The sequence below is a fragment of the Synchiropus splendidus genome, chromosome 10, assembly GCF_027744825.2.
Source record: "Synchiropus splendidus isolate RoL2022-P1 chromosome 10, RoL_Sspl_1.0, whole genome shotgun sequence".
NCBI lineage: Eukaryota > Metazoa > Chordata > Actinopteri > Syngnathiformes > Callionymidae > Synchiropus > Synchiropus splendidus.
This window is the reverse complement of record NC_071343.1, coordinates 3,126,353-3,140,032: the sequence shown is the minus strand read 5'-3', so window position 1 is coordinate 3,140,032 and position 13,680 is coordinate 3,126,353. Positions and strand designations below refer to the sequence as shown.

The window sequence follows — 13,680 nt, the reverse complement described above, 5'->3', positions numbered from 1 at the left end:
AAAACAGAAGCGACTTCAAGCCGTCTGGCATCAGTTAGGTTTATCGAAAGAAGCACAAGAGGCATGCGAGGAGAAGTAGATTCAGCGTGACAGCCCGTAACCTCAGCGCGTTCTATCCTGAAACCAGGAAGAAATTGTGGTTTCTGAGGGTGGGAAATAAAAACACGCAGCACGAGAATGTGATCTTTGTTAAATGTGACGGAACAGCTGACAAAACACCGAAGCCGGCGCTGGAATCTGTCTCTCGAGCGTCAGACCCAAACCAACTTTTATTGATCACTTCGTGCTTGTGCGCCTTCATTGACACTTCACGGCTAATACCTGCGAACAACATCACCATTCACATGCGCTAAACAGTATTTTTTTCATCAAACACGCCCTCATCTGGAGCACAACACCCACAGCCCCTCGACAAGGGCAGAAGAATTTCTCTGGTAAAAATAAATGCGAGAAAATATCGGGTATAATTACCGGCGTTTAAGTGCCACAGGCTATGATTACACCTGAGGCAGATGCAAACATCTCTGCAGCCGCGAGGTTCACGAGCTTCCACTGGCTTCCATCGCAGCAGCGCTCCCTGTAATGGTTCCTCGCTGGGACTACGCAGGACTCTCTGGCCTATCGGTACTTTATTATTTCTAGTTTGGAAGGCAAATGGGCAGAGGACGAGGCGCGAGAATCCGAGGACGCTCTTCAGAACCTGGGTGCTGAGTGGCTCGGTGAAGTGGCATCTGAAAGCAGCCAATCAGCAGGTGCTCCCAGATGGCAGCGGAACCTGAAGAGGCTGGGATCCTCTACTTGCAACACAATCTCACTCCTGAGGAGCCACATGTGGTCAAGCGATACATGAGGCAGGCGTTCAATTGAATGACGCTCCGACGAAAAGAGACCTGCAGGGGTCGGTGATGGTGGCGCTTCGATGTCACTTGGTATATATTGTACCACATGGGATGAAAAGCTTGGCTCACAGTGCCACCATTTCGGCACCAGCACCAGCCGAAGGTCACACAGAGTAAGTTAGAATGAGAGCTCCCGTTCGTCCTCATCCGAACCCCACCGTCCTTAAGAATGATATCGGTGGCAAAACATTTGTTTCACTCGAAACACGTCAACGTGCCACGCGGAAGGCTGACATCTGCGAGGCATATTCCACTTGGCAATGCTTGGCAATATGGGCTGGCATGAGCTGGTGGTTCTGTTTTCTGCAGTCAGAGATGGTCGGAACGCACTTGACCCGTTCTAGACCCAAAAATATACAGACCCTCTTTGCTTATCACACATCCAGAACCTCGGAAAAACTCGCATCTGCACGCACTCGCCAACATTCATACCAGATCGACTCCGCCCGACTCATCGCATATATTTAGAATGTACCCTCAGATAAAGCAGAAGGTCCCATCCTGGACACGCTAGCGCATGCTAACATGCTCGTGTTCGCACCAACGTGTGCACACTTCAACAAAGAGAAAACTACAGAACACATGCTGAGAGGTTCGCTCTTGACTGCTGGTGCTTTGAGCGACAATTGAGCCATAACTACGAGTTTGACAGATGATTTATTGTGTCGGTTCAGAGTGAGTGGAATAAATGAATAATAAATAAATTACGTGTAAACAACTCTGAAGCCAAATCCTCATGAAAGTCGGTGCCTCGGTACTTTAAGACTTAATTAAAAGTCAGTTTATTAACACACGCTTGAGCTGAAAACTGATCCAAATTAAAAGATTTTCATCGTCTTCTGTTGCCTTCATGTCAGTTTGCAACCCAAAGTGGCAATCTGGTTACGGCCACTGGCTAAGTGAAGGTGTTTGAAGTGAAGGGCGGTGTCTGAACTGTCTACAAAGTGGATGAATAAAAAGTCTGCGTGTTTGCCAAGTGCCAACGGCGGCATGTTCCAAGTGCAAGTCAAAACATGTTCACCTCCTAGAGTAAACCCCGGGACCCGTTTCCTCCACGCACCCACACAACAAGGTGACGACATGCGTCCGGATTCTTCGCCCAAACTGAGGTCCACAAACCAGCTAGCTTCAGGAACTCAGATGCACATGGCCTGCAATCGCGTCAATGAGTGCTAACTCACCCGACGTTGGGCAGACCGACAATTCCTATTTTCAAAGAGGTCCCGAACCTTCCGATCAGCGGCGGTGGCTTGAGCGCGTCACCACCCTTTGCCTGTGAAGACCTGGCGTCAGAAGTGGGATTACATCACCATGCATCAGGCAACACACCTTCTTGGGAGCCATTTCTGAGTCGAGACTCGGTGCAGCCGCTCGACAGCAGTATGGATGAGAGACCAGTCCTGGACTGTGCTGGCCGCGCTCTCAAAATAGACCAGGCAGTTTGTGGGAATGAAAGTCGACACTGTACGCTGACTGCAGCTTCCACATTTAGCCCAGGATGGTATCAATGTAGATGAGCGGTCGTGGACGTCCGTCTTGGATTGAACTGGGATCTGAACTGCTGTCAACAATTACCTGCTTTAATTTCATCCTGGCGCGGACCTGACACGGGACATTCATGCGGTGTCTCCGTGTTTCTTTCCTCCCCCCGCAATTATCATCATTACTGAGCAAAGTGGATTTGAAATTGCTCTTTAATGCGCATCTCTGCGCAGCCTTTACCTGCTACATCACATTAAACAAAGGCCTGAGAGCCTCTCCTCATCGTAAAGACCAGCGGATCCTGACATCTCCATTCATGGCGGCTTGAATAGTTCTGTCGCCGGGCGGGTAGGTATCTCATCTAAATATTTAAACCCTTGTCAAATTCTGATTTAACAAACAAGCTGCGGGCTGGAGGAAACATGTCGTCGCTCAAGCACTCGCGTTTGGACTTCATTAACAACATGAAACACAGCTAAATGATACAGGAGGTAAAGATGGTTCCAGTGGCCGAGGGAGCTTGGTTCACCTGTCTTCTCATGCTGGTCTTCTGGACCTCCTCCTCTCCTCCTAATGTAAAGGGCAACCTCATAAATCCTCTCTAAATGTCTTGAACTCTGATCTCCAAAGGTCGTACAGAGGTGTCTCAATGCTTCCATGTGCGTTTTATTCCTGGGAATATTCTGATTTTTAAGTCACCTCTTCATCCGGCCTTGAGCCCTAACTGCCCCCGTCTACCTCTAACCTTCCTTGTCTTTGTTGCTTGGTCTCAGAGGGATGGCCTTGTTTGCTGCTTGATCTCTGGCCTCAACAATATCCAACAGATCCTCCTCAGTCAACAGAGACCTCCCCCCAGTTACCTGGAACACCACTCTAACAAGACACACTGGGGGAAAGAACTGGCTCCTAAAGCAAAAGAGATTCTACTTTGAGTCTCTCCCAGATGACCCTACTCTCGGGGGTGTATTTAACATTAAAAACAGGGTTTGACTCAGCTCTTCAGACTATTCTTCCATCACTCGTGAACAAGACCCCTCACATTCATCTCCTTCACCTTGTGAGGACCGAGCTCATGGCCAACCTGGACAGAACTGTCCACCCTACAACTGTGGACTCAGACTTATGGGAGGAGATCCTGCTCCCAGCTGAGGGAGAAACAAAGGCCTCACAATGATGTGCGAAACCCCACATGAACTAACGCAGCTAAGGGTTTGACTTTTTAGAGACAAAGTGTTCTAAAATAGCTTCAAACGTGTGTTCATCAAGACAAGCAAAAACTGTTGTTGTCCTGGTGTCGAGAAGTCGACTGCAAAACGGCTTCAAAGCAGGTGATAAGTGATTCAGGAACCCGGTGAGAGGAACAGGTGCAGCCCCGTGAGCTAAACTAAATTACCACAATTAGTTAAATGTCCCCAAATAAACTCCCCTCAGCCGAAATACGAATTAAAGCCCACGGGGGCGCAGCAGACGATCGTCGCCCAAATCCAGCAGGTTACAAGAGCGAGGCTGCTGCGCGTTGATCTGATGTCATCGTCCTCATCTGAGGATGGACTAAATGACTTTGTCTTTTGTTGCTCAGACGTTTTGTTCGAGCAAGGAAATTGTCTGTTTTGTTTAGTCGCATATAAGCCTATAAAAAAGAGCTCTCTCATGAGACAGACTCACTCTTCAACTGCGGAAAACATCGCCGCGTTTATTGTCACCTTACCAACGATTAAATCGGTTTTACTCAGCGCCACACCGCCTCCTGCTCTCTATTCTAAATAAATCATCCAGATCTGACGCCCATTTACAATTAAAAATGCTCCTGAATGGAGAATAAATAAAGCATTTCACCTCACCGCTGAATGCTATCAGACAAATGGTCATAATTGCAAATAAATGATTCCATTTTCGCAGCCATTTGTTGAGATTTTTTTTTTTTTATCATTATTATTTCCAATTCACCCTTTCAAACGTGGGGGGCCGCAAACGGAGCGTATTCGAGGAAATTGTTGACTGGCAGCACTCACGCGCCATAATGGAGCGTTATTTTTGCTCAGGCCTTTTATCGACAAATTGCTTGAGGAAATATAATTCATAATACCCTTTTATATACACTGAACCCATGTAAAAAGCGCTTGATCGAAATACATTTTCATATCTCAACAAATGAAAATGAAAGGACGCAAGGCCTTATCTGGATTTCGAGGGACATAAGCAAGTTGGTGTTGCCTTTAACTGACACTTCAACCTCCGCAACAAGTGAGCGTGCGGGGGCGCGAGTGGCACGCGCGATTGCGTGTGCGCGGACCCGTGACATTTTTTTTGTTAGACAATTAATCTTATCAGTTTTAATCGCGGTGCAGATTCGCTCGCGTTTATTTAAAAATATTTAAAGCGATTTGTAGTTTGTGGAATTTGATTGTGAAATTGAACTTTTTTCTCTCTCTCTCGTCGCTCGGCGCTAATTTAATGACGGATGTGAAACTGGGCTCCGACGCACACGCACGTAAGAATGTATATAAATGTAATACACAGAGTGGCTTCTTACCTTCCACGGTGCGTCAGATCAGTGAACAAAAACGCGGAGCTGATGAAAGCCTGCAAAAATATTAAAGAAATATCGGTAAGTGTTTTAAAAAACGCCAAATGTGGGGCAGCCGGCGATCCGAGGCTGCGGCGCGGATGATTGACGGTGGATTTTGGGGTGTTGCTGTGAGCTGGGGCGTCACTCATTGGCTGACTCCGTCCGCATCCGCCGCAGATTGGCTGCGCGTCCGCGTCAGCTGTACTTGAAAGAAGACGCAGTCTACAACTAGCTAGTGTGGGAGCCGGCGGCCGGGAGAGCGACAGGGTGAACTGACGCCCCAGCACCGGGACTCGGAGACTAATTGGAGACTAACAAGTATTGAAATAGCGATTAAAAAAAAACAAAACACTCGCATCCACGTAGGACACACTGGATATGGCTACCTCTATTCTTGGGGTGAGTAGAGTTGTTTTCAATCCGCGCGTAAAAGTTGTGCGTAAAAGTTGATGGCCACTCCTCTGTGCAACTTCCACGGCTTCTAACATGTACTTTGGATGTTGCCTTTATTGATTTGAGGTTAGCTGTGTCAGGGTTGTGCGTGGCGATGTATTTTTGAAAAGATTCAAACATATATTTATTTTTATCTAAAACCCGTCCATTTGAAAAAGCGCCGTATTCATGATAGCGGCGTGTCAAACAAGAGAGGCGTCCGCGGCTGTCTGAATCATATTCTGGATGTTCATGTTTTGACTTTGCCTTGTTGTTCACGACGCAGGAAGAGCCACGGTTTGGAACTACTCCCTTAGCGATGCTGGCAGCAACCTGCAACAAGATCGGCAACACCAGTCCTCTCACCACTCTACCTGACTCCAGCGCCTTCTCCAAAGGTGGATTTCACCCGTGGAAGAGGTCCAGCTCCAGCTGCAGCCTCGGCTCCAGCCTGCCGGGCTTCACGGTAGCGACCAGCCGAGCCTCCTCGGGACTTACACCCACGAGTGGCGCGGGGAACAGCGCCTTCTGTTTGGCCTCCACCTCCCCGACCTCCGCCGCCTTCTCCACCGAGTACAGCGGCCTCTTCTCCAACACGGCCAGCGTCAGCACGCAGGAGTCCGGACAGTCCGCCTTCATCTCCAAGGTGCACACGTCAGCGGAGACGCTGTACCCACGGGTGGGCATGGCGCACCCGTACGAGTCCTGGTACAAGACCGGCTTCCACTCCACCATCTCGGGCGAGGTCGCCAACGGCGCGTCGTCGTGGTGGGACGTGCACACCAACCCCGGGTCGTGGCTGGACGTGCAGAATCCGGCCGGCGGCCTGCAGACCTCCCTGCACTCGGGCACCCCGCAGGCGATCCACTCGCAGCTGAGCGGCTACAACCCGGACTTCTCCTCGCTGACGCACTCCGCCTTCAGCTCCACGGGGATCAGCCCGTCCGCCTCCCACCTCCTGTCCACCAGCCAGCACCTGTTAACACAGGACGGTTTCAAAACGGTGATCCCCACCTACACGGACACGTCCACGGCCAACGCCATGATCTCGGGAGGCGGCTCCGGCATCAGCAGCTCCAGCCGCTCCTCCAGGCGCTACTCCGGCCGCGCAACCTGTGACTGTCCCAACTGCCAGGAGGCCGAGCGGCTGGGGCCCGCCGGGGCCAGTCTGAGGAGGAAGGGTCTGCACAGCTGCCACATCCCCGGCTGCGGGAAGGTCTACGGCAAGACGTCGCACCTGAAGGCGCACCTGCGGTGGCACACCGGGGAGCGGCCCTTCGTCTGCAACTGGCTCTTCTGCGGGAAGCGCTTCACCCGCTCGGACGAGCTGCAGAGACACCTGCGCACTCACACCGGGGAGAAGCGCTTCGCCTGCCCGGTGTGCAACAAGCGCTTCATGCGCAGCGACCACCTGAGCAAGCACATCAAAACGCACACGGCCGGAGGAGGCGGGGGCAAGAAGGGCAGCGACAGCGACACCGACACCAGTAACCTGGAGACCCCGCGCTCCGAGTCCCCGGATCTGATTTTGGAAGGGCCGAGAATCACAGTGAAGGAAGCGTCTCCCCACGACGAGCCATAAACCAACCCCCCTCCCCCCCGTCCCCCACTCCCGCCCCCAAATCAGCTGAAACTAAAACGGGTTGACAGACTTTAAAGGAGAGAAAGATTTTCAAAGACAGTCGTCTCCGCAGGTATTTAAATCCACGGCGAGTGAAAGATGGAAATATTGTGGGACTCCGGACTGTAAATGTGTTCTCTCATGTTCGTTTCATTCGTGTTGACCTGGAGATCAGGGACTTTATTTGGACGCACTTTGTGGATATGTACGTACACAGCTTTTTTATTTGGATAATTTCGGTTGACACATTTTATCCATTCGCTCTGAAAAAAAATCTATCTATATATCAATGTTGTACAAAGTCACACGTATAAGACTCGTTTTAAAATAATTAAACATCTTCAAATGCCTTTATTCTCTTGCTTTTTAATTTTAATTCCATTAATTTGCGTCTATTTTTTCTCATTCTAAAATATGTTGTCTTGACTATTTATTGTCTAATTTAAGCAAAGGCGAGGTCGGTTCTCCTTCCGTGTTTTATTTTAATCTCACGTGAAGGGCCAAGAGTCAAACGGTAATTTTGGATGCGAGGCGTTTTGTCACTGCGTGGTATTTGAATACGAGTGGGGGGTCTCGTTGAAAAGACTGAAGGATGCTCTCTGACTTCTTTGTGTTTGCCCAGTGCAGCGTCCGAACCGAACAGAATGATTACCGGTCCGGGAGAGGGAGCATGTCGGGGACGGCTGTGGGTCTCCCCCAGCCCTCCCTCCCTCCCTCCCTCTTTGGACCCTTTCAGTGGCTGTTAAATTGATCAGAAAAGCGCAGGAAGGACATTATTTGCATTTCCTCTGGCGCATGAGAAACTTAACGGCCAGGAAAAAAAAGAATCTCACGTCACCCTGATAACCTTTGCAATTCATTTTTAAACATTTTTGCACGCGTTAAAATGTATTAGATTTTTATCAATTTAACAAAATACTTCCTAATAACTGACATAAATAACGTGCAAATGTCTTGTTGAACCCGTTGAGGCAAAGACACCCGAATAATAAATGACGACCCATGAACATTGTATATTAAATGAAGCCAATATTTCACGCGACAAACACATCTGTCATCACTTGACAGTCATAATTAATATCGTTTTATCAAAGTGTCGGAATCATTTCGTGGTGAGTGATACTCAAGCCTTCTCCGTTCTAAATCTCACCCTCCCATTTGTAAAAACATTATGAAATAATTGTTATGCCACCAAATTATTTTGGTACTGGAATAATTTTCCGTGAGAAAATATTTACTTGTATTAGCAAAAACCCGTGACGCAGTCAGTCCCGTCCGAATCTTATGAAGATATATAAAATTGAAATAAGACCATCTTTTCTGTTGCACACTACCTGTTCTGTTTTGATATTGAAAGGAAAAAAAATCATTGCCATTTCAATAAATAACCCGACGTGTTTTACATTTAATAACCCACTAATACTATGCTAGTTATTGAAAAAACGAATGCTATTTGATTCGCCATTTGTTTTTCGTCTACACCGATAATGCGCATGAAGCCAAACAGAAAAAAAAAATGATGGGAATCGAAAACACAAATTAGAAACTACTTGAAACGTCACTATTATGTCAATAAATGAGGTTTCAATAGATGGAGAGCAAACGTTAAGACAGCATTTTAGAACCAAAAACGAATCTCATAAAACCGAGTTACATCGCGAAGATGCAGTTTATATATATATATATATATATATATATATATATATATATACAGTAAGGTATTCTATAAATCCTTAAATTTAAATCAAGAAGATGAATAATTCTCAATAAAACGTGCAAATTTAAAAAAAACTGCGCAATAAATTAAAATAAGGACTTTTGTAGTCGTGACGTTGATTTAATTCAGGGTTCACAACATCACACTAATGGACAAAAATAAGATCTGAAATTAAAAAAAAAAAAAGGGGAACCAACGACAAAAGTGATTTGTGTCCGTTCGACAGAGCAGAAGTCGCGTGGAATGCTTCCCTCTAGAGGAGAAGAGGGGGAAAGCAGGCCATTTATCTTCCACTTGACTCGGGGAAGTGTGAATTTTGATTCTGATGGAGTGGAGCGTTTGGTGCAGTCCTTCAGTGCCTGGGCTTGGCTCGGTCCTGAGCGGACTCGGGTCTCCTCTCCCTGCTCCTGCGGCGTCGGTCCTCCCTGCCTCTGTCTCTGTCTCTGTCTCTGTCTCGACTCCTGCTCCTCTCCAAGCCGGGCCTGGAGGTGTCGTGCCTGTGGCGCTCCCTCCCCCCACTCCTGCTCCGGCTCCGTGCCCTGTCCGTCCTTGCTCGCCTGTAATCTCCCGACTCCTCTCTGGAGCGTCTGCGCGGGCTGGCTGACCTGCTCCTGCGAGCGGAGCTCTTCTTCTGACTCTTGACTTCTCGCTCGCTGTCTGAGCTGTGATCACGGCGGGACTCTTTTTTCTTATCCCGATTCCTCCTCTGGTTCTTGGACTTGTCGCGCGTGTCAGAGTCCGAGTCGCTGCTGCTGCTGCTGCTAGACGAGTCGTCGGAGCTGTCGCTGCTCTCCTGCCTCTTCTTGTGCTTCTTCTTCCCTTTGCTCTTTTGCTTTTTGCTCTTCTTCTTCTTTGCTTTCTTCTTATCCAGACGGTCGAGTTTTCTGTTTTAAACACACAACCAAGTTTATTCATTTACCGTGCCGTGTGGCTGGATACAATAAAAGAGAAGAACTTCAGGACTCACATTTCAGCAAACTTTCCTTAGTTTCAACAGCAGAGTGAAGCTCATAAGCTCCGCTTCACTCTCCAGTCTTCCACTGCTGATACTTTGTACATTAAAATCGACGCAGAAAACCTCGCCATTGGAGCAAACACACCGTCAAATGACTGGTTTTGTTCTTAAACGCTAAGTAGATCAACTTTTTAACAGCAGCTTGAAATGGTTTCAACACCAATACCAAATAAAAAAGGTGTTTCTCAGCAGCATAGAAAACAAGTGAAATTAATCCAAGAGTAAATGGTGGTGAAACCGGCGTTAACTGGCCATAAATGCTCCTAAACTGTTGCTTGCTTTTGAGGCGTGATCTTCAAAGTCAACACCACATAGTACAGGCTTGTGTGCCGACCCGATCGTTCCCCTCCACACACCGAGTCATCAGCTCCCCATCAGTGACGTACACGGTAGAATGAAATAAGGAAAAGTCTTGTCGGTGTGAGGAAGGCGATGGGATGGTCCTTTTATCAACGCCATCTTTGTTATGTTGGAGGAGCTAGGAATTTCACTCATGGCGTTGCTTCATCAACATCTGTGTCCACGTACCTGAGCAGCTTCTGCTTCTGCTTGGTGGAGAGCGACTTCAGAAACTCCACCTCGGGGTCCTCGTCTTCCTCGCTGGCCACGTACTCCTGCGAAAGACGACATTACACTTACTCGCACCAGTGTTTACACCAGCTGAAGTCTTATGCTTGGCATCAATGTTTGAAACTCATCGTCCGGTCGCAGGTGAACCGAAACACACACGCTCAGACGGGAGGATGAGAAATATATTAGTGTAAGCATCGTCGCTGAAACTGGTAAAGAGATGTAAACTCTGCACAAACACCTGCGCTAATGTTCAAGAAAGTGTTCACAGCTTCATAGAGGAAACAGCAAAGTGTGGTGAGGGAACACGCTGCTCATCACATGAGAAGTCTATGGCAGAGGGACCCACACTCAACCCCCCCTGCTGAGGTCCTGCCGTGTCCAGGTGTTGTGCATAATAATTCCAGCAACATTCCCGTGGATGACGTGACAATAAAGTGTCGCACCTTCCCATCTGAGTTCTGGACCTCTGTCTCACTCCAAGCCCGGCACGTTTCTAACCCGGCACTCGTCATCAGCTCAAGGGTACGTGTGTGTGTGTGTGTGTGTGTGTGTGTGCGTGTGTGAGAGTGCTCTCATTCTTGTGTGTGAAAATGAGACAATCACCTGTGTCGGATCACAAACGGTAGCGCTCCGATCAAGGACACATTTCTTCAGGGCGAACCCGCTGTTTCGCATCTCCGCCATTAACTCCGAGGGGTGCATCGACGGACCTGTTAGCACAAATCACAGCATCACAGCCCCATTGATGTCGGTCGACGTCGCCGCGGCGGGAATGTCAGGGGCGGCTTTGTTAACAGTACGGGACGTCGAATCAACTCACTGCACTTCCGGCTGAGCAAATCATACAATATCAGTCTCGGCTAAAGCAGTGGAATACACAATAATTACTCTTTCCATTCGCGGCGCGGGAGGACGACCATTACCGCGCCGCGCCGGCTGGACTCGTCCAGAGTAAACACCATTACTTACTACTCAACTGCAGATTGAAAGAAATCAGAACCAGCTCGAGACTGGAGGCTCGGTGGAGTGCTGACCTTCAGACGAAGGACAAGGAGACCACACAGGCACAGGGGCTTCAGAGTCCATTAATATTCACACTTTACTTACTCTCATACTTGACGTCATGATGAGCTTTTTGCAGCACATTTTAAACAAGTCGCACTTTCCAAAGGTTTGTGATTCAACTTGATTTCCATTCTGTTCAGAATATTTCTGTCAATTTATATCAGTTCTGCTCAAATATGAAAGAGATTCTCTGTGATATACTGCTGTAAATAAAAAAAAACAGAATGTTTACATTCTGGTTCAAACTGGATTTGGGCATTTTATGACTCAACATCAGTTAGATTTTACTCAAACACCAGCCCTACTGTACTGACATCCCTAAACCTAACCCTCTGGATGAGCTGCCGATCAACAGATGACCAGAGTTCTGGGACCCACTAAAGGTGGTGGGAGACAAGAGGATGTTGAGGAGTCCATGTTTCAGAACCAGTCTCCCCTGCACAGGAGACTCACTGAGCCGCAGCAAGGAAGGACGCTGTTAAACCGTTCATGATTTTCATGAGGCATCATCAACCCTGTCTCCGGCCACCGAAATGCTTTGTTCCTGCCAATTTAGTTTGACTCTTGGCCGACCCAAATGTGGTCATTTTCGGCTTTAATTTAATCTCCAAAACACTAAAAAATATAATGTTGTCTGGCACTCACCTGCGCCATCGTCTGTTGCAACAGCGCTGGCGTTGATCCCAGACAGCCCAAAAAGAGGGCACTCTCTGTCCGTGTTGACGTGTCCCCACTTGTGGCACTTGATACAACGCACATTGCGCACCTGCACAAGAGAGCAAAGGCTTTCAGTATAGACTTTCAGTAATGCTCCAAAATGCATGATTTTGTCAACAAATACTGTGCCTCCCTCTGGTGGTCAAAAACACAAACGCATGCGCCACACTAAAGCGATCTGAATTTTTCAATGATTCCACTGTTCAGACCGGCAGAACATCATCAACGCAGAAATAATATTGAGTTAATAATGTGTCAAATTGTTATCAAGTTGATAAATTGCAGTACAACATGTTCAGAAACAAGAAAAGTGATGAGTCACCTGAATTCCAAACGGTTGATCTCTGATATTCATGTCATCTTTGGCATATCTGCAAGAATGCAAAGAACAGAATGAAGTGCTGTTGGTAGTCACCACCATAATTATTAAAAAGTAAGGTAAATATTTTATTTACTTCTCTCTGGGCGCCCCCTTTTGCCACTCAAATTTATATTCTTCATCTCCTTCCTAAAAACAAAGTTGACTTTTAGCATTGAAGTTTAGCACAGCAAAGAAAAGGTGATGTACTGCAGACCTCACCTCGTTCTTTTCCTCTGCAGAGTTGACAAAGGTGGAGGGAAAACACAATTATTATTGTTATTATTAACAAAAACAAGAGGGAAGCTTCATGATGACTGACCTTTGGAGGCTCCTGGTGGAGCTTCATACATGAAATTGAGTCCATTTTTCACTCGATCATCTCCCATCAACAACCTGTGAGTAAGAGAAGATACAAAACCATGTCAGTCATCCAGCACCCTCCCTAAAATGGTACACAGTGTGTTCGGTAGTACCTGTTATTGTAGGTGTCCTGCTCCTTCAGGTACGCCTGCATAAGATCTTCTTGCCTCCGTTTTTCGAAGGTGAGTTTCTGCTCTGCTATCCATACCTGAAGGGGTGAAAGTAAATTCCATTTTCACTACTGACCACAGCATTGGATGACATGAGTATGATGTGATGATACATATTTGTAAGCGGTGATTGTGTAAGGTCCCACTTATGGGAGCTCAAGCCTTTTTCCTCACAGTCTTGAATTCTGTAACTGGTTTACATAGATCACAACGGCAAACGTAGGGCAATATTTAGTGGCTCACTTTGCTTTTAGACAAAAAATATATACGTTTCCCATTCCGACTTCGTCAACATGTTCAAAAGAAATTGAAGCACATTTGATCTATATCACTTTCAATTTGGCTGAAGGTTCCGGCAACACTAACCAAGTGAAAGAAGTCCTTTATAGTTATTTCCCGCCACGTTTGCTGATTTAGACGCGTTATTCGGCACTTGAAGTACACGTTATCGTCTACCAGGGTTATTTGCTCGAAGTAGAAGGAACTATCTCAGTTCAAAACATCGACAGAGATTAGCATGTTAGCTCGCGCTGCTAACGACACGGAATGACACCCACCTTTTTGATGTTTGACTTGGAAGCTGGATGAAAATCCTTCTTACACATGAAATTCGCAAACGACTTCCCCATGTTTGGTTGTTTGGGATGAAAATATGAGAAACCTAAAGCGCAGCCCGCACTAGCATCCGTAGACGGCTCT

The 13,680-nt window shown here is 47.3% G+C and overlaps 3 protein-coding genes across 3 annotated transcripts in view; 1 reads left to right on the top strand and 2 right to left on the bottom strand.

Moving 5' to 3' along the window:
- Positions 1-4,958, bottom strand: part of LOC128765899 (obg-like ATPase 1) — a 48,026-nt gene extending 43,068 nt beyond the window's left edge. The window contains exon 1 of the mRNA XM_053877132.1: positions 4,915-4,958. The gene's annotated coding sequence lies outside the window, so the exon portion shown is untranslated. The remainder of the gene's footprint in view (positions 1-4,914) is intronic.
- Positions 4,959-5,206: 248 nt separating this feature from the next.
- sp9 (sp9 transcription factor) lies at positions 5,207-7,347 on the top strand. The gene is made up of 2 exons (XM_053878223.1): positions 5,207-5,349; positions 5,669-7,347. The coding sequence occupies exons 1-2, from the start codon at positions 5,329-5,331 to the stop codon at positions 6,962-6,964; spliced, it is 1,317 nt and encodes a 438-aa protein (XP_053734198.1). The 5' UTR covers positions 5,207-5,328; the 3' UTR covers positions 6,965-7,347.
- cir1 (corepressor interacting with RBPJ, CIR1) lies at positions 7,016-13,680 on the bottom strand. Its single transcript, XM_053878226.1, has 10 exons — positions 13,539-13,680; positions 12,925-13,019; positions 12,771-12,844; positions 12,671-12,684; positions 12,546-12,598; positions 12,413-12,461; positions 12,019-12,139; positions 10,912-11,018; positions 10,264-10,349; positions 7,016-9,604 (listed from the first exon to the last, which is right to left on the bottom strand). Exons 1-10 carry the CDS (start codon positions 13,608-13,610, stop codon positions 9,073-9,075), a joined length of 1,203 nt encoding a protein of 400 aa, XP_053734201.1. The 5' UTR covers positions 13,611-13,680; the 3' UTR covers positions 7,016-9,072.

Excerpts from the sequence above, each read along its gene's own strand:
- sp9 (XM_053878223.1), top strand. The coding sequence starts at position 5,329 with ATGGCTACCTCTATTCTTGGG. Across the intron at positions 5,350-5,668 it reads TGGCTACCTCTATTCTTGGG|GAAGAGCCACGGTTTGGAAC; the intron begins GTGAGTAGAGTT and ends TTCACGACGCAG.
- cir1 (XM_053878226.1), bottom strand. The coding sequence starts at position 13,610 with ATGGGGAAGTCGTTTGCGAATTTCATGTGTAAGAAGGATTTTCATCCA. Across the intron at positions 12,140-12,412 it reads ATCAACCGTTTGGAATTCAG|GTGCGCAATGTGCGTTGTAT; the intron begins GTGACTCATCAC and ends TCTCTTGTGCAG. Across the intron at positions 9,605-10,263 it reads CAGAAGCAGAAGCTGCTCAG|AAAACTCGACCGTCTGGATA; the intron begins GTACGTGGACAC and ends TGTTTAAAACAG.